This window comes from Culex pipiens, chromosome 2, assembly GCF_016801865.2.
Source record: "Culex pipiens pallens isolate TS chromosome 2, TS_CPP_V2, whole genome shotgun sequence".
Lineage (NCBI taxonomy): Eukaryota > Metazoa > Arthropoda > Insecta > Diptera > Culicidae > Culex > Culex pipiens.
This window is the reverse complement of record NC_068938.1, coordinates 19,749,730-19,772,048: the sequence shown is the minus strand read 5'-3', so window position 1 is coordinate 19,772,048 and position 22,319 is coordinate 19,749,730. Positions and strand designations below refer to the sequence as shown.

The window sequence follows — 22,319 nt, the reverse complement described above, 5'->3', positions numbered from 1 at the left end:
TTCCTGTAACATTTTCCTGTTTTACACAATGTTTAGGAAGCCTTCAACTAGCCTTAAACCAGGGGTACCCAACCCTTTGGCCTTGCGGGCCAGATATGATTTTCTGAAGCAGTGGCGGGTCCGAACTAATGTGTGCTAAAAATTGAAAAAGTTAACTTTTTTTCATTAAATTATTTGTATAAGATTTTTTTAAATTATATAAATAAATAAACTAGTGTTGCAAATAAGATTAGTTTATCCTGATTCTTAGAAAAAATATTAAAGATAACTTTCAAAAATGTGTTTTTTTGATTTATTATTGTTTTGTTTTGTGAAAAATTGTATTGTAATTGTTTAGGATAAAATTTATTTTTGACTCATTTTGAGACACTTTTTAATATTTCAATTTTCTTTTAAAATTTTCTGCGGTGATCATTAATTTCAGTATGACTAATTTGCTTTTTGTGAGTTTTTTTAAACAAATCTTTATCATTACAAAGTTGTTCTAAAAAAATACATTTGAATAAGTCTTTGAATTAGCAACATTTTATTGCAAAGCAAATAAAGATTAAACAAAATGTATGTGAACATTTAATCTCTAGTTTTTTTTATTTTTTCGACAATCAGTTTATTTATTAAATATTATATAAAGGGCCGGTCATAGAACTATTTTAAAAAGGCGTCGCGGGCCGGACGATAGACAGGCCTGATGTAATAGCTACTGAAGTCTTACAGTTCATGGAGAATTCATTGCATCTCAGTTTCACCTGATCAACTCTACCTACCAACCGTCTTGATGCAATTAATGCCGATTGTCCGATCAGTTTGCTGCCTGGATTCTACAACGGGTCAATAGCTTGGACTTAAAAAACCGCTCGAGGGTCAAGAGCTTGAAACGTCATAAAACCAACGGTTGAGCACGTTCAGGGGACACATTTTGAGGCCGGCATTCTGGGCGTATGAAGAAATGAGCTAGCCAAAATTATGACCAGAGGAGTTCTGAGCATTGGACTGGTAGATGTGACTGAAGCTTCCGATTTGGATGAAAACGTACTGGAATTGGAAGTATCGTCAGCGTTGTAGTTTGTTTGGTAAAAATTTAGTAAAAAAAATATTTGCATAGAAAAATTTTAAATTCATACTTTTAAAAAGAAATCAAAACAAATAAATGTAAAATTTCCACAAGATAACCCCTATCGCGATAGACCTTGACAACCAATACGATTAAAACATTGATAGTGAGCTGAAAGTGCATTATTTTATTCAGCGAACGCCATGAGTCAATACAAGTCCAACAATGGTCCTGTTCAGTCGTCTACTACAAATACTTGTTACGTTCTACTGCGTAACTCAATCATCACCAAGCAATCAACTATCCATCAGCTACACCGTCTCTCTGGTGAAACAGTTGGCCGCGGAACAGTCTGGGATTTTTCACATCTGGATTTACTACTTCGCCAACGGATATCATAACGAGATTCTACGGAAAGTGTACGATTTGCTGCAAAATGAACCCATTACACGAACTGTCATCGACACCAACTTTGACTGGAGCTCGAGTGACCCTTCGATACGCTATCCGTCGTTTGTTATCATTTGTATGGAAACGGTGCTGGGGGGCGAACCAACTCTTGGAAAATACGGATATCTACTAAGTGCACTTCGTAGTGAAACCAGAATCATGTTTTTGCTACGTAACATTGAGTGGGATTGGTATGGAAGCCGACTCTTAAGGTTGCAATCCATGATTAAACAGTGGAATGTAATTTACCTTCTGTCCGATTCTGGAGAACTCATGTACAATGGCCCAACCTGCCGAAAATTTGCAAAATTACAGCAACATTTCCCACTCAAAGAAGCCTTTATCGGTAGAGTACGCGAATTACACGGTCACGAGATTCGGTTCAATACGGCTAAGAAAAGTTTTGCCAATGCCTGTGATCCACCAAAGTACTGCTACGGGTACGAGGTCAATTTGGTGTTTGAAATTGCAAAACATTTAAACGGAACTCCCCGCCATGTAACGCTGGACTGTCCGGGATTAAGCCAAGGATTGCACGATTGCGTTTCGCAAATGGCCTTTACGTTGAACGCAACTTACGATATTTTCACCGAGCCTACGCTAAGCGATATGTACATTGATTTTTACATCAATGTAGCGTTCCCATCCGATGATGCGTTTCTCGTTCCAGCCGGAAGACCGATGACCATCGTTGAGCTATTTCTACATCCTTTCGATGCCGACTTGTGGATCACGCTTTTCTGTGCTCTGACTCTGCTCAAAGTAACTTCGTTAATTCTGTTCAAAAAGTTCAAAAATGACATCATATTTCTACCGATTTGTGGATTCGAACGGTTCGGCGTTCACAAAGCTGGTTCAAGGGAGAAAATCGTCCTGGTTTGTCTTATCATATTTTTCGCGTTCCTTTCAAACTCATATGAAACGAGGATAACATCAATGATGGCCAGTCGACCTCTTGTGGAGGGTATCAATACCCTTCAGGAACTAACCGACAGTGGCCTAGGAGTCAAAACCGGCGAAAGTCAACAATTTGCGAGCTACTCCTTAAACCTCAACTACATCTACAAGAAACCCACCGACCCAAACGAAGACCGTCTGGACGGAACCAACGCGTACCAAATGAACAGCGCCCTGGCGTCCTGGTTGCTGCAGCGAATCGATAATTGGGACTTGAAAACCGACCAACCCCGGTACAAAATACTCCGCGAGACGTTCGGCATGAACACGGCGTTCTACATAGTCCCGATGAGAAGCGTTCTACAGCCGACGTTTCACCACATCCAGAGGACACTCTTTGAAGCCGGAGTGCTGGGCCTGTGGCGGCAACAGCTGGCCCAGAACATGACCGGCGGGGCGCTGAAGAGGGGGCGGGTTGCGGCGGGGGCAGGTGTCAATCCGGATGCGGAGATTTTGATGTTTGCGGACGTGGTGCCGGCGTGGGTTATTTTGGGCTTTGGGAGCGCGGTTAGCTTGGGTGTGTATTTGGTGGAATGTTTGGTTCACTACTTTGGGAAGGGTGCTTGGCACATGAGGGTTGTAAAGGTTCTTCACCAGACAAATGTATCAAAATATCGTATTGGCCCTACTAAACAAAGCACGTTATGTTAATTTCAATTACAAAGTACATGTTGCATTTGATCTCCGAACTCCGAACTGTGAGTTCTTTGTTTATCTACAAAAAAATAAAATGAAAATTAAAAAAAAACAAGCTATAGTCTCAATGTATAAATAAAAAAAAATAAGAATGCAATCATTAGGAAGTTTCTTGAAAAAAATCCGTTTTTTTTGTCCCTGATGTTGGAGGGGGACCAGCCCAGTTACAAAAATATTAAACATTAAAAAAAATAGTATAAATTTCAAAAATTGTATATCAATTTCAAAAAAATAGAAACATATTGTCTTACTTCAATTAAAAAACTAAGATTCTAACATTTGAATGAAAAAAGGGTTTTTAATTGCACTATACGCTTCTCCAATAGGGTGTCAAGAAAAATTGCAAATTTTAGAGAATCTAAGGAGATACCCCCTGGCCCGATTCTTTAGGCAAAGATAAGTAACGGTTGGAATTTTACAAGCAAGCTCGACATTCGAAAAGTTTTTGTCTCCCCCTCCCCTTCAAAATATGCCCGAAAAATTAGAGGGGAAATTTTTTTTTTTTTTTTTCAAAAAACTTCAAAATGATAATGGAAATTTAAGTACTATCAGCTTAAATTAACTTAAAATGCGTTTCCGTGCGTTTAAAATCACTTTTAGCATGTTTGAGTTGATTTAGAAATCCTTTGAATTTTAGAAAATTTTCGATGTTTATTTTTTTTCGGTAAAATTTTTGTTTTCGTATTTTTTTTTTTCATTTTTTCAAAATTAATGATTGCAAAACAACTGAAATAGTGTAAGATGTATTTCAAAACAGTGTTTCCATGCGAATGCTGAAACTATGGCTTGTTATTTCCATGTTTATATTGTTTTATTTTCCGTGACTGGAGAATGATCTTCAAGGTATTCCGCTTGAGTCGAAATCTTTTGAAACATTTATCCAATTTTCAAGTTACACGGAGAAAAAAGAGTTCCCAAAATCGTTAACAAGCGTTCATGAATATGGGAACTACGAACAAAGTGTTCAAATCCCATGGTACGATTTCCAAAAACGTATCATGGGATTTGAACACATTGTTCGTAGTTCCCATTTTTCATGAACGCTTGTTCACGATTTTGGGAACTCATTTTTCTCCGTGTAAAGAAACATTTTAATTCATGAACGCAACATTTTTCATGTAAATAAAAAAAAAATCATGTTAAAAGGTTGTTTTTGCTTTTACTTAAATGAACAAAATCGCACTTTCCACATGCATATCGCACTAAGCCTCACCGCATCACATTAAACATTAATACTCTTCGTTATTTCATTCACTATCATTTGCATCCCACACTTCCTACCCGTTCCGTCCCAACTGACTGAAGCTTTTACCGCCGGAGGCGGCTCTGGCTTTATTTATTCATCGAAATCGGAGAACGTTTTAGAAGGTGGATTTCCATATGGTGCAGATACATTCACATACAAAAGGATGTGGTGGAAATTGACTTCGAGCCAGTCTACCTTACTGCCAGAGCAATTGAAACTCGGCTAAATTTAATTAAATTTAACTTTTATCTCCAGCCGAAGTTCGAGCTGAGCCCCAACAGAGTAGAGAACGTAATAATCAGTAGATAATTGGAAGCAAACTTCTCCCATTAGTCAGCGAGATGCTCCAGTATCACGTTGCAGAAAACTTTCTGGCACGGTCACAAAGGAATAAATCATTCCGGTTCCAAGCTTAATAACTCACAATTTGAAAAGTTTTTTGGCTTAGTTTCCACTTTTCCTCCCCACAAAACGGAATCAAGTTAAGGCGCAAGTTAAGTCCCCTCTCGCATGCTTTTCACCACATTTAGCCAAGACGCAAACCCCCCGTTCAACTTACCCGATTGTTAAGTCCCTCGTCGTTCTTTCCGCGCTTCAGAGATGGCGCCCGGATGACGTTGTGTTCACCTCCACCGTACGGATTCATCGCGATGAACTCTGTGTAACCGGCTTACCGCCGAACTTATTCACCACCGCTCAACGGTTTTCTTGTGCGCCAAATTCACCACTCGTTTCGTTTCGCGCGCTCGCTCTCTCCGAGAGAGCTCACATTGGCACACTAACACAGGCTTAAACTTTTTTTTGCTTCTCTGGAGAGGCTAAACTCGCACACACTCCTACACCACTGCGGAGAGGAAAGAAAAAGCGAAACGCTCAAAGTGGATTAATATTTTTTTCCGCTAATTTATTCCACCGGCTTTTTTATCGCGTGTTGTTTTGCGCGCGCGGGACACCGCTTCGACCTCTTCTCAAAGTTTTGTGGCTTGAGGTGGTGAAAATTTGAATTTCAAGTATCGCACACACACACTAATGGCTTCTCATGGGGGCGCCATTATGGCTAATTGATCCATTCTCCCTGTTAAGGGTTTGCAACGGAACTAAAGTGCGCACAAACTTTTTTTCCTCAAATTGCCATTTTTCGTCACTTGCAAACTTTGGACACAACGTAAAAAGGGGGACAAGAGCTGTCACCTTTCCCAAATGTTGGCCATTTGTCAACCGGTTGGGAGCGCGCGCGCGCTTGACTCGTTACGCAACAGATGGCGCTGATCAGAAGGGGTTGACACCTGACGAACCGTTGCAGATGCCGTTCCGAGCTGGACTGCTATCAGAGCTTGAGTCAATCGGACGAGTCGCGATCAGGTTTTTCTTCTCAGCAAACTAGTTGTAGCTGTTGTCGCTGGATTGTTGATCTAGCTTCTGAAATGAGAGGAAGAAAAAAAAGGGAGATGTTATTCAATATTGTGAGTGTGGTTTTGGGTCGTAAATCGATATTTATAGTTTATTGCTAATAGACTGTTAATTTCCGGTTCGAAGAGTGCCCTGAGGGTAAGGAGGTTGGACTCGAAAGTGGTCGAGATGATGAAATTTGGGTCTGTTTATAGGGCAGATGACGAGTATTTGGTTAGGATCGGTGGGAAAGAAACACTACCGGCGAAACGAAGGGCTGTCCTAAGTAAATACGAGAAGATGACTTCTCTATGAGATGTAGTAGGTCATTTATTTAATTTAAAACACAATTTTCTGAAAGTTCAGCAAATTTTGCAAAAGAATGACGCTTTGAACGTTTGGTGTGGAAGAATAATCAATTTCCAAGCAACCTGGGCTAGAGAATTATCACATATACATGACGAAATCTAGTCTGCAACCCGCTAAGATTACCATCTCCTTGCGAGTGCGAATGCATTGATACACTCTTAAAAGTAGCCCTACAAAATTAAAAAAAAAATCAATGAAATTTGTATGAACCATTCATCGAAAAACTCTGAAATTTGTATGAACCAATCGCACCCTCAGACTCGATGTCACCCCAGATGACGGTGCGTGATTTTTTGTGTGTTATTTTTTTGCAAATTCGAAAAGTCCATTAAATTTCCCATAAAATAACATGTTTTTCAAATTTTGCCAGTTGAATAACGGAAAATGGCAGCGATTTTAAAACTATTTTTTGTACTTTTTTGATGAAAAATACGGTTTTTTTTTTATTTTGAGTATCGTTATCAGGAGTGACTTTGGGTCTGGGAGGCGAGATTGGGTCAAACAAATTTCAGCATTTTTGTATGGCCCAATCTAACCCCTTTGTAGAACATTGTTACACTCTAAAAAATAACCCTGCAAAGTTAGAAAAAACACGAAATTTTAAAATAAAAAATTTTGTTCTAAATGAAAAAATAACCCTTCAGGGTCAATGTAGATTCGAAAAGTACATTAAATTTCCCATAAAATGACATGTTCCAAATATGTTTACAGTCGAGTAACGGAAAATGGGAGAATTTTTAAAACTTTTTCGGTGTTTTTTCGATGAAAATACGTTTTTTTCGGAATTCTGAGTACGCCATCAAATCGGGCGTCTAATTTTACATAAAAGTCCCTATGACACCAAATTTCTATCTCATCACCGTTTCAGGCTGCAAATTATTGAAAAACACCTCTTTTTTCGCATGTTCAAAAATGGAAGGGTTCGTACCGCCCCTCCGTCACGAGATATCAAAAAACGGACCTCGGATTCGTGATCAGGGACAAAAGTTACCTCTTAGGACAAAGTTTCACGCAAATCGAAGAGGGGTCGGGTCAACTGCTGTGTGAGTTGACGGAGAATTACCCGAATAGTTCCTTAAATTTGACTACACAGTAAAAAAAATATGGTAAGGGTACAAATTTTATGTCAGAAAAAAAAATGTGTAATTTTACATCTGAAAACATGTAATTTTACCACTTTTCTCACTTTTTCAGTTTAAATTGAGATAAAATTACATTATGAAAGAAGGTATTCTTTTACTTTTGTTTTTTAGCTCTTGCATTGTTAACTTGGGGAGTTCTTGTAAATATTTTTGAAAATATTGCTTTCTGAAAACCGATTTTTACATTCTACTTTTTTTTTGTAAATATATGTTTTGACATGATTTTAGAAGATTTAAAAAAAATCAATAAATAAATTAAAATCTTGGAATGCCAAAAAATAATACTTTTAATTTTTAACTTCCGAGAATTTTTTGTGAAATATAAGAAGAATTTCAACGTGTTTTAATTGAAAAAAATCAATCAATAATAAAAAAGGGAAACGTTACTTGCATCAAAGTTAAAAAGGTTTAAAACTTGAACCAACAACATTTTCAATGTTACCGCCCAGAACCCCTCCAGATCGAGCTCCGGACGTGTCGCACCGGAAAACGAAACGACAACCGGACCGGCGAGCCCATAAATTGCTCGAAGAGGATAAAATCTTTCGGAATGCTGCGGCTATAATTCGCCCCGAAAGTTGAGCTTGGCACCAGCTCCAGTTTCGCTGGTTGCGGGGATTAGAAGCGAAGATTTGCCAAGCCGAGAACGCGTTGAAGGGATTTATAATTTTAAATTTTTGCTCCAACACTCTCCGAAACACTGCGCTATGCGAAGAGAGAAACATTGCGAGATCATCGACCCAGCACCGGATAGTTTGATGCGATGTGCGGATCTAATTTGTGGAGGAAGAATTAAACGTGTATTTTTGGGGCGTTTAAGAAGTTGAAGAACTCTCTAGCTGTACCATGCAGTGTTACGATGCTTAGAAATGGATGTTTCTTCCACTTGAATGGTTTCGTGTAGGTACACATTAGAGCTGAATTGGATCTTGTGACGCATGGAGTGCAATAAAAGTGTCTTTATCGAGCTGTCAACGCGGCACCGTATCGTCGTCGTACACGCAGAAGAACGGAACCGGAGAACGGGGCCAGGAATCTAAAAACAATAAAATTACTTGCTTGGGTTCGCTTGAGACGACCTACACGACGGACGGGCAAGACGATGGACGATAGAAAATAATCGAAATTCCTGCTTAATTGAATTACTCTGTTGTCCGGAACAGCTGCTACGATGGCTGTTCGAGGGCTGAACACACATGACTTGTCGGAACCGCCGGGAAAACGTGTGTCCAGATACAGCTTATTAGGAAGCAATAACTGCAAAGAATTCCGACCCATCGGCGGTTCAATGTCCCAGTTCAGAGAACTCCCGACCGCGAAATGGCTCATCGCAAAAGCTCGTCCATCAGCTGAGTAATGCGTCTAGGTCACTGAACCAAACTGTTCTCGGGGTTCCGTCAGTTATTGTTGGCGTCGCCCCCTTAAGCATTCAATGGGTGGTTTTAAACTTTTGCAGTTCCTTACTTGGCGCGAGTTCTTGAGAAAGCTGTGTAGTGAGTTGGAGTGAGTTGAGCACAGAAAAAGACTAATAAATCATAAAACAATACTGATGCGGTTCATAAAATTTCTCTATATGAGAAAATTACCATCATTATATGCCATTATCGGATTCCATGATGGGTGGCGGCTTCTTGGCACCGCGATGACAGCTCATGGACACATGGACCGTGGAGCATGGCCAAATGACCGAAAGAGATGTAATTGCTGTAAAATGTGCTTCCGCAGATCTTTCAATTGATAAGACAATAAGTAAAAAAAAAAAGAGACAAGACAATAAGCTTTAGTTGAAAAGTTTTATTTCTGTAAATCAAAACAAGTGAAAAACAAGAAATTAACTAAATTTTAAAAAATATGAAAATAAAAACAGATGATTATAATTGGACTTTTACCTAAGTATAATAGTGATATTCAAAATCTATTGAAAAGTACCAAAATTGCATAGAAATATATGAGTTAACAACATTATTTGCATAGTTAGATAAATGCATAATAAATTGAATAAGAAATACTTGAAGCTTATGAAGCAAACTTATTTTCATGTAAAAACTGATAAAAAGAAAAAAAAATAAGTCTTTGAAGGTTTTTAATCATTTTCAAACGTTATGTGAGCAATTTTCGTAAAAGCGGCCATTTTTTTTTTTTTTTTTTTTTTGAAAATTTAAATTTGGTTTTTTTTTTGAAAACTTTGCGTGCAATTTATCTATGACCAAAGCAATTCTTTTTGCATCATTAGTTCGTGCATACACATTTTCATACAAATTTGGGAACTGTCCATAAAAAAGGCTTTTAAAATATACAAAAATCTGCATCTGAGTTGTAGCGCAAAGCTGAATAAATTTCCTACATTTTTTTTCACGTTGTTTATCGAACTGCAAATGGGAGGGGCCAACTTTTGACCAGGTTGAAAATTAGGGTGGTTTTTCAGGAATATGTTTGGATTTTTTTTTCTCGTCTTGAAACATGCCAATCCAAGCAGCTTGGTCGAAGATACCAACATTATTTCTTGCATAGTACCTACGTCTTCTATGACTAAAGTTGTCAGTAACATCAGAGAAAACCGTCAAAAATCAGTTTTTTAATACAGCAATTCAGGGTTAAGTTTTAAAGAAAAGATGATTTTCTGAACACTTTAGAGCCATAAAAAACATTCTCGCTTTTGAAAAAAAAATAATTTCAGACTTAAGGATCAAAAGTTACTGTTATTTTGAGGTAAAAGAAAGCACCAGGTTCGTTCGAAAGTGAAGATATAGCACTAAAAACGCAGACAACACCTCTAGGTTTTGCGGGCTTTCAACTCGAGACATCTTAGTTTGAAAATCCCGAGCAGACGGAAATAACGTTGGAATAACATTTTTTGTTATTTGAAAATACTAGGCCAATAACATTTAATGTTATTTATAACAAGATTTGTTATTCGCCGTTATGATTTTTTTGTTATTGGATTGTTATTGTAATAACAGACTAATAACATTTTGCGTTATTCTTCGAACAAATCTTTGTTATTATATTCTGTTATTTTAACAACTAATCCGATCATCCCAATAACAGTTGGAGTTATTCTTCCATAAAAAAAATGTTATTCCCAAGTTGTTTTGACTTTCTACCAATATCAGACCAATATCAAATTTGGTTATGATAACATAAACTCTAATTAAGCTCTTATACAAAAATGGATTTTGCAAGAATATTCCATAACATTTTTTGTTATTTTAACAGTGTTTGTTATTTAAATGGCATGAATTTTGTTATTACCGTCTGCCCGGGATGTCTCATTTTCAAGGGAAATGTGTATGGGACCACCCTAACAAATTTTGAAAGTTATCCAACTATATGTAACTTTGGCCGCTGAATCTGAACTTGCTTACAGAATTTTTACGCATGAACCAAAAATATGACCAAAAATAAATATTTTGACACTTTAACAGATTTTCACCGTCCTAAACTTCAGCGCAAAAGGTTCCATTTTAGACCGCTTAAACAAATTAAAGATATTTCAAAAATAAATATACGTATTTCGGGAATTCATCTTTAAGTGATCAAACATCAAATAAAAATCGTTTTTTCCGCGTTTTTGTTTTCGAATAAGTCCTAACCATAACATACAACTTTTCCAAGATAACGAATCGATCAGAAAATCCCTTCTCTGATTTTCGAATATTGACATGCCCAATTAACTACCCCGCAAAATTGTATGGAGCTTTGCATGGAAAACTAATGATACAAAATGGCTACTTTTGTCACAGGGAATGCATAGAATTTCATCCAATTAAAACAAATACGAAGAAGAGTCAATTTGCGAATAACTCTATTCTAAAAATAATATATTGAGTAGATTTCAGATATAAATATTGACTTTGTCTTTGTGAGAATCCCAAACCAATGTTCACAAATTTTCCCTCATCCGGATTTGCCAAAAACAAAAATACATCCTTTCCGGCAGTATTTCACCACACTAAATTGCTAGCGTAAATATGTCACTGGAATCGCCGCCAGTGGAAAAATAAACAAAATTTCCGCACACAAAGTCACTATCTCGTTTTTTCCCAAACAACTCCACCAGCATCCCAGCAGCACCGATGGAAAATGGAAATCCAAACCGAAAACTGGACTCTAAACTGGCGAGGTTGTGGTGGGGGCAGGAGGAAAATTACGAGCTGTGCAGTTGTTTAGCCACAGCGCCGTCTGTTCGCCGCTAGAGACAGTCTTCAATTTGCCTATAACATCTACTATCGATTGTATAGACGACTATCTCTCTCTCGACTGTGAGGTTCGATTCGACAGGAGGAAAGTTTTGCATCTCGAATTTCTGCGCGCATTCGAGGATACTTTCTACCGAGCGATGTTTTCTACACGTGAGCTACTTTATACGATTCTCTGTTGTGCCAGCGTTCAGTTGAAAGTGATCGTCTTGCTGGCCGGTACAACTTCAGGGTGGAAACCGATTGATTTTTTTTTTAATTTTGAGAATACATCTTTTCGAAGAAAACGAGAGATTTGTCGGATTTTTTTTAACGAATTTTCATGTTTTTATATTTGAGTCGCCACCCTGCACCCTTGTAGATCTAGCTGAGTAGTTGGCGTGCCATACTGCGGTTTGCTACCGGCTTTCGCAAGGAGTTATGTTTCCTGTGCTAGGCAAGTTAGTGTATCGATGCTGTGGACAGGTGTTGTCTGTCTATGGTGTGTGGTGTGCAAAACAATTCTCAAATGTACTACCATCAATAGGCTGATCAAAGGTCAGCGCGGTGAAAGTTGTCCCAAATCTGCGCACCAACTTGAATCCGGAGGTTTTACATTGTCGGCATTAACTAATTAAAAGCTAATTAGATCCGACATTAGTCGCTGAGTTTTGCCGCCGTTGGAAGGTCATTTCAGCCGCGATGGTTTTTTGTCGTTGGAGTTATGACCCCAAAACTTCTGGCTTTGTAAAGCCAGCGCACAAGACGGAGACTTTCGCACCATAAAAAGGCATTCTGCAACAAAGCATGGGTTGGCTTACACGTTCGCTGGGGATGCAGCGATGCCAGTCGGAACTGTGGAATTTTAGGGTGGCCCAGAATTTGAAGCAAATTATACAAGAATTGTGCAATTTTTTTAGATTTCGGTCATTCGATTTTTTTGTATGTTTTAATCAAGCTGAAACTTTTTTGGTGCCTTCGGTATTCCGAAAGAAGCAATTTTGCATCATTAGTTTATCTATATAATTTCCCATACAAATTTGGCAGCTGTCCATACAAAAATGATGTATGAAAATGCAAAAATCTGTATCTCTTGAAGGAATTTTTTGATCGATTTGGTGTCTTCGGCAAAGTTGTAGGTGTAGATTATTACTACACTGCAAAAATGATACACGATAAAAAAATGGTAATTTTTAATTTAACTTTTCGTCACTAAAACTTGATTTGCAAAAAAAAACACTATTTTATTTTATTTTTTATTTTTTCATTTTTTGATATGTTTTAGAGGACCCTAAATACCAACTTTTCAGAAATTTCCAGGTTGTGCAAAAAATCTTTGATCGAGCTATGATATTTTTAAGCAATACTGACTTGTAAAAAAAGGAAATATCGGTTGCAAAAATATTTCAACTTCATTTTTCGAAGTGAAATCAAATTTGCAATCAAAAACTTAGTGAAATTTTGATAAAGTTCACCGTTTTCAAGTTAATGCCATTTTCAGGTAACTGTTTTGAAAATAGTCGCAGTTTTTATTTTTTTTTTTAATTAGTGCGCATGTTTGCCTACTTTTGAAAAAAATATTTTTGAAAAGCTGAGAAAACTCTCTATATTTTGCTTTTTTGAACTTTGTTGATACGACTCTTAGTTGCTGAGATATTGCCATGCAAATGTTTAAAAACAGGAAAATTATTGTTTTCTAAGTCTCACCCAAACAACCCACCATTTTCTCATCAATATCTCAGCAACTAATGGTCCGATTTACAATGTTAAAATACGAAACATTTGTAAAATTTTCCTTTTTTAAATGTCAGTCTTGATTTAATTTTTTTGAAAATATTGTTTTCGAAAAGATCGAAAAATTTCCCGAATGTTTCATAATTTAAAATTGTAAATCGGACCATTAGTTGCTAAGATATCGACATTAGAAAATAGTGGGTTGTTTGAGTGAGACTTGGAAAAAATCAATTTTACTGTTTTTAAACATTTGCATGGCAATATCTCAGCAACTTAGGGTCGTATCAACAATGTTCAAAAATGCAAAATGTAGAGAATTTTCTCAGCTTTGAAAGGTGGGCAAACATGGGCACTTATTTTAAAAAATGAATAACTGCTACTTTTTTTCAAAAATGTTACCTAAAAATGGCTATAATTTGAAAACGGTGCACTTTATCAAAATTTCACTAAAGTACTTTTTGATTGCAAATTCGAATTTACGTTGAAAAATAAGGTTGAAAATTTTTTGCGATCAATATTTCGATTTTTTTTTAAATCAGTATTGATTTAAAAAAAATCATAACTCGGTCAAAAATTTTTTGCTCATTATGGAAATTTCTGAAAAGTTGGCATTTTATGTCCCCTAAAACATATCGAAAATTTTAAAAAAAATAGTGTATCATATTTTTTCAGTGTAGTTCTTATCCATACCTACAACTTTGCCGAATACACCAAATCGATCAACAAATTCCTTGAAAAGATACAGATTTTTTATTTTTTCATATATCATTTTTGTATGGACAGCTGTCAAATTTGTATGGAAACTTATATGGACAAACTAATGATGCAAAATGGCTTCTTTGGGCATACCGAAGGCACAAAAAAAGTTTCAGCCGGATTAAAAAATACAACATCAAAAAACGAATGACGGAAATCTCAGAGAATTGCTCAGAAGTTGTAACCAGAGCTGCGAAGTTGGGTCGCTTTTCTTGACGATTTCAACTCCCAATCCAGACTCGGAACTCATCAAAGATTTTAAAAACTCAGGGACACCCTACCGAGAACCCCCTTCAACGTATCACTGTTGGAGGGATTCGCTGCCACGAGAAGCAGTACCCCCTCTTAAGGTCATAAATTTGTCATTAAATGGAACGAAATAATTACGGCCGGCATGGCCACCAATCTCAACTCCAACCCCATGCAATTGTTCAATTTTTTTGCACCGACTTTTTATTTCGGAGGTTCGAAGAAAGGTCGATCGGTGTAGGTGACGCACCATGTTTGGAATTGAGACGTCCAAGAGACTTCACCGCAGAAAAAAAATCGAGTTTCGCGAACCGTGCAATTGACACCCGCAGGTGATTGGCCAGGTCGAAGCGATTAAGTAACTTGGAACTTCGTTTCATTGATTTTCTCGTTTTAACGATGTTATCAAACTGCTCAGTGAGCCACCGCGCGAAAGGCACTATCTTTGTGGTCAATTCTGTTCGCATCAGGGTTTAGTCGAGCTGGGGTTTTATTTTCGCAAACTACCCTCAACTCTGTGGGGTGTAGTGAGAGGAAGAAAGTGGAAATTGTGAAGTGATTTTTATGAGGTGGGAAATGGAATTTCGGAGATGATGTAACAGCGCCTTGGACTGCCTTGGGTGGGATTTTTCGTCTTGTACTTTTCCGATAAATAGTCATGAGAAATTTGTCGGTAAAGTGACAGGAAATGGATTGCAATCGGTGTCGTTCGATGATTCGGTTTTTTTGTTATTTTGAGCTAAGGTGTTGTGCAATTTGTAATGGTTCCGATAAAATTAAAAAAAACGAACATTGATTCGAAGACAATAAAGACAAAAAAAAATTAAAGAACTTTTAAAAGCCAATCGCTGCTTTGAACTTTCAATCAATCTCACCCCCATGGACCATCACCGTTGGCACCCCTCGACATAATTACCCATCAAACGCCGCGTCACGTCTTGTGTCCAATCGGACACTTTAATTACACGCAACGCCCCACTACCCACTGTTCCAATGTTCCGAAAAGACGAAACAAAAAAATATACAAGAAATTTCGCAAGCAAAAAAAGCCTTAAATCGAAAGATTTAATCTTTCCTCCACAAACCACCCCCGATGATGCTTTCTTCAGCTCTAAAGTGTTCAACCAAATGAGACCCCCCAAATTGCAGAAGGCACAATGATGAAGGCTAGAAAACATTAGCAAACAATCAAACCCTAGCGGACTCTGCTGCAGCGGAATGAATCACTTTTGTTTTCGGGCGCGGATCCGTGAAGAATGGACCCTTCCCTACCGCGGAAAGATCTCGCCCAAGACTTCAATCAGCCTCCAACCGCGGACCATCCTTCGATTGTTGAAAATTTGGGGTGGCGTCGGTCAGACAACCTGGAAATCACGCGCCTTTTTTTACGTAATACGGTTCGTTAAACCTAGCAGCTTCAACTAGCAGCGCTGGCTGATGCTGCTGGTGATCTGCATTTAATCAACCATTGTTTGGCGCCACGGCGCGAGCCGGTGTGTAATTTTGATGAAAGGAACGGAGAGATGAATTGTAGATGGGGCTGTAAATCAGAAATGCAAATTCGCCGCAGCAGTAGAAAGTTTTGCTGCGCTGCAACTCTCCGGTTCTACTGGGTCCCAGCAGCAGCAGCAGTCTATGGTAATTGGAGTTTGACTACCGAGCATTGTAAGCGTAGGGTTAGGTGAGGGTTGATTTGGTATTCACCAGACGACGGTGCTGATGGAAAGTTTTAAATGCTTTGGAAAGTGTTGGCGAAGGTGACTTATTGTATGCTTCATTGTTGTTGTGTTTTTGCACTTTAATACTTGGTGCGGGACGGACTGCAGAAATTGTAAACATGCCATTATCTTTTCATCGTCATCAAAATCTTAATTGAGTTGCAGTCAACCTTTGCTGAATTTCACCTTGGGAGCCATCAATTTCTGGACACGGGCAAACTCCCACAAATTCGTTCCATTGCAAATTTCCATTCGGCAAAGATTGAAATTTTGACAGCAAACAAATTAAAACATCTTTTTTGGAATTCAGATTTTGACATGTATAAAATACAGAATCAAATACAGCTATCAAAATAAAAAGAGTCAAAAAAAAAATCTTTATCTTGTTACAATATTTGATATATTCATTTCGTTATTTTAACATATCATTTATAACATGCACAACGTGTTAAAAAAGAGAAACCATCAGAATAGGCAGATTTTTCCGTCTGGAATTATTTTCAATATGATATTTTTGTTAATACTATGCACTTAATTGATTTCAGTGATTAAATTTTATTCAATTTGCTAAACCTTTTTTCGCCAAAGTTTTTTCAACATTTTATGAAAGTGAAAGTAACACCATTACAAAATAAAATACTCTTTTAAATAATGAAGAAACTGTTATTTTGATAAGAGATTATAAGAAATATTAAAGGAAAAATCATTTACCAAAAAAAATCCAATAAAGAATGTTCTAGAAAGACACTTGAGCAATTCTCTACAAAAACCAGAAATGGATTTCATTTGTATTTTATGATTTGGCTCAAACTTTGTGGGGGCCTGCCCTATGACCAAATATGCTATTTTGTGTCATTGGTTCACCCATACAAGTCTCCATACAATTTTGGCTGCTGTCCATACAAAAATGGTATGTAAATATTCAAACAACTGTAACTTTTGAGTGAATTTTCTGATCAATTTGGTGTCTTGGGCAAAGTTGTAGGTAATGTTGAGGACTTTTGAGAAAAAAATAGGTACACGGAAAAAAAATTTGCAGATTTTTTTATCAACTTTTTTTTCACTTAAACTCATTTTCCCAAAATACGTATTTTTTGATTTTCGAGATTTTTTGATATGTTTTTGGGGACAAAAATCCGCAACTTTTGAGCCATAGAGAAACATGGTCAAAAAATCTGCCGCCGAGTTATGATTTTTTGAAAAAATAGTGATTTTTGGAAAAAATCGAAGTTTCATGCAAAAACAAGTTTGACATTACTTTTCAATGCAAAATTTAATTTGCAATCGAAAAGTTTTTTACAGATTTTTTGATAAAGGGCTCCGTTTTCAAGATATAGCCACCGAAAGTTTGATTTTAGCGAAATATTTGCAGTTTTTCAATTTTTAAAAATAGTGACCATGAGTGACCATTTCTAAAAATATTTTTTTTGAAAAGTTCAGAAAATTTGTTATAAAATTGTCTAAGAGACATTGAAGATTGGACCTCGGGTTGCTGAGATAGAGCCGCTTTAAGAAAAAGAAACACGAAAATTGAAGTTTACTAAATCTCACCAAAACAACCCACCTTTTTCTAATGACGATATCTCAGCAATTAATGGTCCGATTTGCAACGTTAATATATGAAATATTCGTGAAATTTTGCGATCTTTTCGAAAAAAAAAATGTTGAAAATTTTTATATCAAGACTAGCATTTTAAATGGACGTAATATTCAATATTTGGCCCTTTTAAAATGCTAGTCTTGATTTAAAAATTTTCAAAACATTTTTTTCGAAAAGATCGGAAAATTTCACGAATGTTTCATGTATTAACATTGAAAATCGGACCATTAATTGCTGCGATATCGTCATTAGAAAAAGGTGGGTTGTTTTGGTGAGATTTAGTAAACTTCAATTTTCGTGTTTCTTTTTCTTAAAGCGGCTCTATCTCAGCAACCCGAGGTCCAATCTTCAATGTCTCTTAGACAATTTTATAGCAAATTTTCTGAACTTTTCAAAAAAAAATATTTTTAGAGATGGTCACTCATGGTCACTATTTTTAAAAATTGAAAAACTGCAAATATTTCGCTAAAATCAAACTTTCGGTGGCTATATCTTGAAAACGGAGCCCTTTATCAAAAAATCTGTAAAGTACTTTTCGATTGCAAATTCAATTTTGCATTAAAAAGTAATGTCAAACTTGTTTTTGTATGAAACTTCGATTTTTTCCAAAAATCACTATTTTTTCAAAAATTCATAGCTCGGCGGCATTTTTTGACCATGTTTCTCTATGGCTCAAAAGTTGCGGATTTTTGTCCCCTAAAACATATCAAAAAATCTCGAAAATCAAAAAATACGTATTTTGGGAAATTGAGTTTTAGTGAAAAAAAAGTTGATAAAAAAATCTGCAAATTTTTTTTCCGTGTACCTATTTTTTTCTTAAAAGTCCTCAACAATACCTACAACTTTGCCGAAAACAACAAATTGATCAGAAAATTCACTCAAAAGTTACAGCTGTTTGAATATTTACATACCATTTTTGTATGGACAGCAGCCAAAATTGTATGGAGACTTGTATGGTTGAACCAATGACGCAAAATAGCTTATTTGGTCATAGGGAAGGCCCCCACAAAGTTTGAGTCAAATAAAAAAATAGAAAAAATAAAAATGGTCGAAATCGGCCGATTTCGTAGAGAGTTGCTCACTTAGAGATTTATCCAAGGCTTATCTGTGGAACAAAAAATGATTCTTCACATATAAATAAACTTACAAAAAAAAATTGATTTTTTAAAAACCTTAGCATTTCAAAACAAATGATATTTTTTAAATAGTCGAATGTTTCAAAATAAATAATGATAATTTAAAAAAAATTATTAAAAAAGGATTTTCAGAAACATGTTTACATTAGTTCCTAAAAATGAAACGAGTGTTTAATTATATTAGTTATATTATGTCATATAAGTACAACTTAACTGACAAGTATCTAATTGTTGAGATTATAATACATTTTGCCAAAATTTTGATTAGCTGAATAATTCAAAATAACCAAACAAGTTTCAAAAATATATTTTTTTTTCTGATTTTTGAAATTTTGGAACAAAAAAATTGCAAAAATTATCACAAAATGCTTCATTTATCTTTACAATAATGCTTCTATCCAAAAATTGCAAAATATCAATGAATTTGTGATTTTTTTTTTAACTTTTACGTTTTGTACTGATCTGTGATCCTAAATCAATATAAATAAGCGTTTTACAGTATATTCTGAATACCTAATTAGCAAGCCTCTCATTTTTTGGGGGAAGAAAACTTGAAATCCTCATGTTTGGGGGACGAAAACTTGAAATTAAATTTGTAATTGCCTCATAGATTGGAAAAAAATACGATTGACTAAAATAGAGAACATTTTAAATGATTTTTTTTTTCAGTTCTCTTGATAGGAAACTGATGACAAATTTTAAGAAACATAATTTAATTATGACATTTTTAAATCAAGAACTGAGAAAAAAAATCACTTTTAACAAAATTTTAACTTTGAGATGCTTTTTTTTTGCAGGATACTTTTCCTTCATACAAAATTTTTGAATTGATTTTGTTTACATTGTTACATTTTCCAAATAAGACCGCAAATATTTTTTGAAGTTTATACCACTTGACTTTGGTCGGTACCAAGCGGAAGGGGGGGGGGGGCTATGGTCTCAACATTTCAATGAAAAAAGTGTTTTACACCTGCCCAGTTGTTTTACAATCATTAGTTTTTAAAATATCCAATTATTGAAGAGATTTTTTTTCCGCAAAAAAAAACTCAATCGATCCCAGATATGCCAAATATGATTTTAAACGCAGGAAAATACATTTCTAGTTGTTTTCAGTTGGTTAGACATCTATTTGCTTTGAAATTTTATAGTTTTTTGAAAAAAAAAAATCCCCTTGATTTTTCGAACCGATTTTGAAGGCGGGGGCACATAAACTTTGAAAAATATTTGCAACGGCCGTAAAAATATATTATAATTCATATTTGCCCAAAGATTTGGGTGCACTTTTTTAAATAACATTTTTTTAAAATATTTTATGAGAAAAAGAACCCTCTAAAAAAAAGGCTCCTAGATTCAAATTTTGTGAAAAGAGATTTTTTTTTCAATGTATCCTAATTAGGCTTCAAATTTTCTCTTGATTTAAAAATTCATAATTTAAGGTATGTTTCTAAAAATTTGCGAAAAGTGAATTTTCATCTGCCTGTCCTTATTAGGACCTGATTATTAGCCTGATTCAAAATGTTTAAACCTATTTCTATTAAAAGTGCAGAAATCTAACAATTTATAACAATTAAAAATTGAACAAAAAGTTCCCGAGAGAACGTAGTTTAATAATTAAAGGCTAAATAAATTAATCTGAGATAAAAATCTATTTACACCAACTTTGTACTTTAACTCTCATAACTCTGATGAGTCATTAACCCAAAAACCAAAATTTTCTGAACAAGCCTACAATTTTTGTATGGTCCTAAAAATCATTTTCCCTTCATTAAATAAATTTTGTTTTCAAAATTCAGGCCTGAAAGTGTTGAGATACTGTAGCTCAGCAGTCCGATCAACAAAATCTAAAAAGAAAAAGTTTAGGTAAGGCATTTTTTTTCAGCGTTAATAGTCAGGACCCGGTGCCTGCAATCCCCGTTACAGTTTATATGGAATTCCAATAAGAATGTAACAGAAAAATTAGGCTTCGGGTCCAGACTGTTAATAAAATGTATATTTGACAGGGTGCTAAGTTAAATAAGACATTATCAAAAAAAAAACATTAGGATGTCTTAACTTGTAAATGGTGCATTTTATCAAAAATAATCTTAATTTTCTCTAATACAAACATTTTGCATGTAAACATAAATTTTAAAATTTTGTATGACTATATGTTCAACAATTTCCAAAAATCAGCATGTTTTCCCTAATTGTTCAGATCCAGTACAAGATTTTGCGCCTTCTTAAACTCAGGCACAAAATAGTAGTTTATGCAACAAATTGCAAAAAGAGGATTTTTTCAGCACGAGTCGTACTTTTATCCAACGAGGTTCACCGAGTTGGATAAATACGAAGAGTGCTGAAAAAATCAAGTTTTGCAACGAGTTCCATACAACATTTTTTGCAATTCCAAAAAGCACACAAATTTTATGTCAAATTTCCATGTTTTGTCAATAAATCATTTAAATCAAAAAAATGTTGAAAAGTGTTACTTTTCGAAACAAGTGCTGAAAAGTTCAACTTTTCAGCATTTATTTTGAAAAGTGTTGCTATTCGATTCTGTTATTTTTGGTACAGAAAAGTAGGCTATTTCGTCGTTCAAGAATGACAGGAAAAGTAAGTAGTTTCACGACGGAATTGCAAAAAATGCTTTTTTAGTCACGTAAAAAGTTTCGAAAATAAATAAAAAATCGTATTTAGAGAATTTGATTTAAAGTTGACAAAAAAAAAACAAAAATAAAGTGAAAAATATAAAAAAAATATGCGGAATTGTTAAGAATCACTCATACAAAAAAAAAGTAAGGTAATTTGAAGAACGAATGTTACTCAATGATTTAAAATTCAAAATTAAATCAGTTAAAAATTGAGCAAAACTGTGTTCAGCGCTTTCAAAAGATTCAAATTTTGGGTAAAAATCTCGAAACTTTCAGTTCACCGTTATCTGAGAAAAGAGCAAAAAGAGCCTTATTTTCATTCGATTTTATCCTTTCAAAGAAACCCATTAATTAATGTTTTCACAAAAAATCTAAAAATCATCGAAAGTGATAATCTACCCCAACTACGCCCCTGTCAGCAATCAGCTGACGAACTTTGGATCCTTCCCCGTATCTTCACACGACAGTGATAGTCAATCATTGATGTGTGTGGGGAGAGGAGCGGACAGCAAACTTCATCCAAGATTTATAGCCACCTCTCAGCAAATTAGAACGTATAACAATGCGCACACAAAAAGGTTAGAAAAGGTGCTGCGACCGCTTCTTGGCACTGATTCATCAAAGATTTATTTTTAGAAGCGCGGTGCTGTCAACCAAAAGGGAAACCAGCCACGAGTCGTCCGAAATCTTCGACCGACGTGTGGAGTTCACGCCTAGTTGGCGAAATGCACGCCGTTTGTCAATCGAAATCGATTCGACATGGAGTCCGGTGTGCATATAAAACTAAATTACCCGCCCCGCTCGTAAAAATGCTAATTGCGGGTCTCTCTGTGTGACGACCTCAGATTTCTATGGTTCTTGGTTCGGTCCGAGGCAGCAGCAGCAGCAGCGAAAAAAGTGAGCAAGCCTCTGAAATTAATCCCCCGCAAGTGAGTACAATGTAGTCGCGACCGGACTCTGACAGCTAGTTCAAAACTGCTAGTTAGCATACTATACTAGCTTTGCGCTGTGGCAAATT

The 22,319-nt window shown here is 35.9% G+C and overlaps 1 protein-coding gene across 4 annotated transcripts in view; it reads right to left on the bottom strand.

Moving 5' to 3' along the window:
• LOC120432460 (uncharacterized) overlaps positions 1-22,319 on the bottom strand; it is a 219,040-nt gene that overhangs the window by 128,125 nt on the left and 68,596 nt on the right. For all 4 annotated transcript variants that reach the window (XM_039597677.2, XM_052708432.1, XM_039597676.2 and 1 more), the window contains one exon: positions 4,960-5,819. In XM_039597677.2, the coding sequence (XP_039453611.1) occupies positions 4,960-5,046 (87 nt within the window). In that variant the 5' untranslated portion in view covers positions 5,047-5,819. The remainder of the gene's footprint in view (positions 1-4,959; positions 5,820-22,319) is intronic.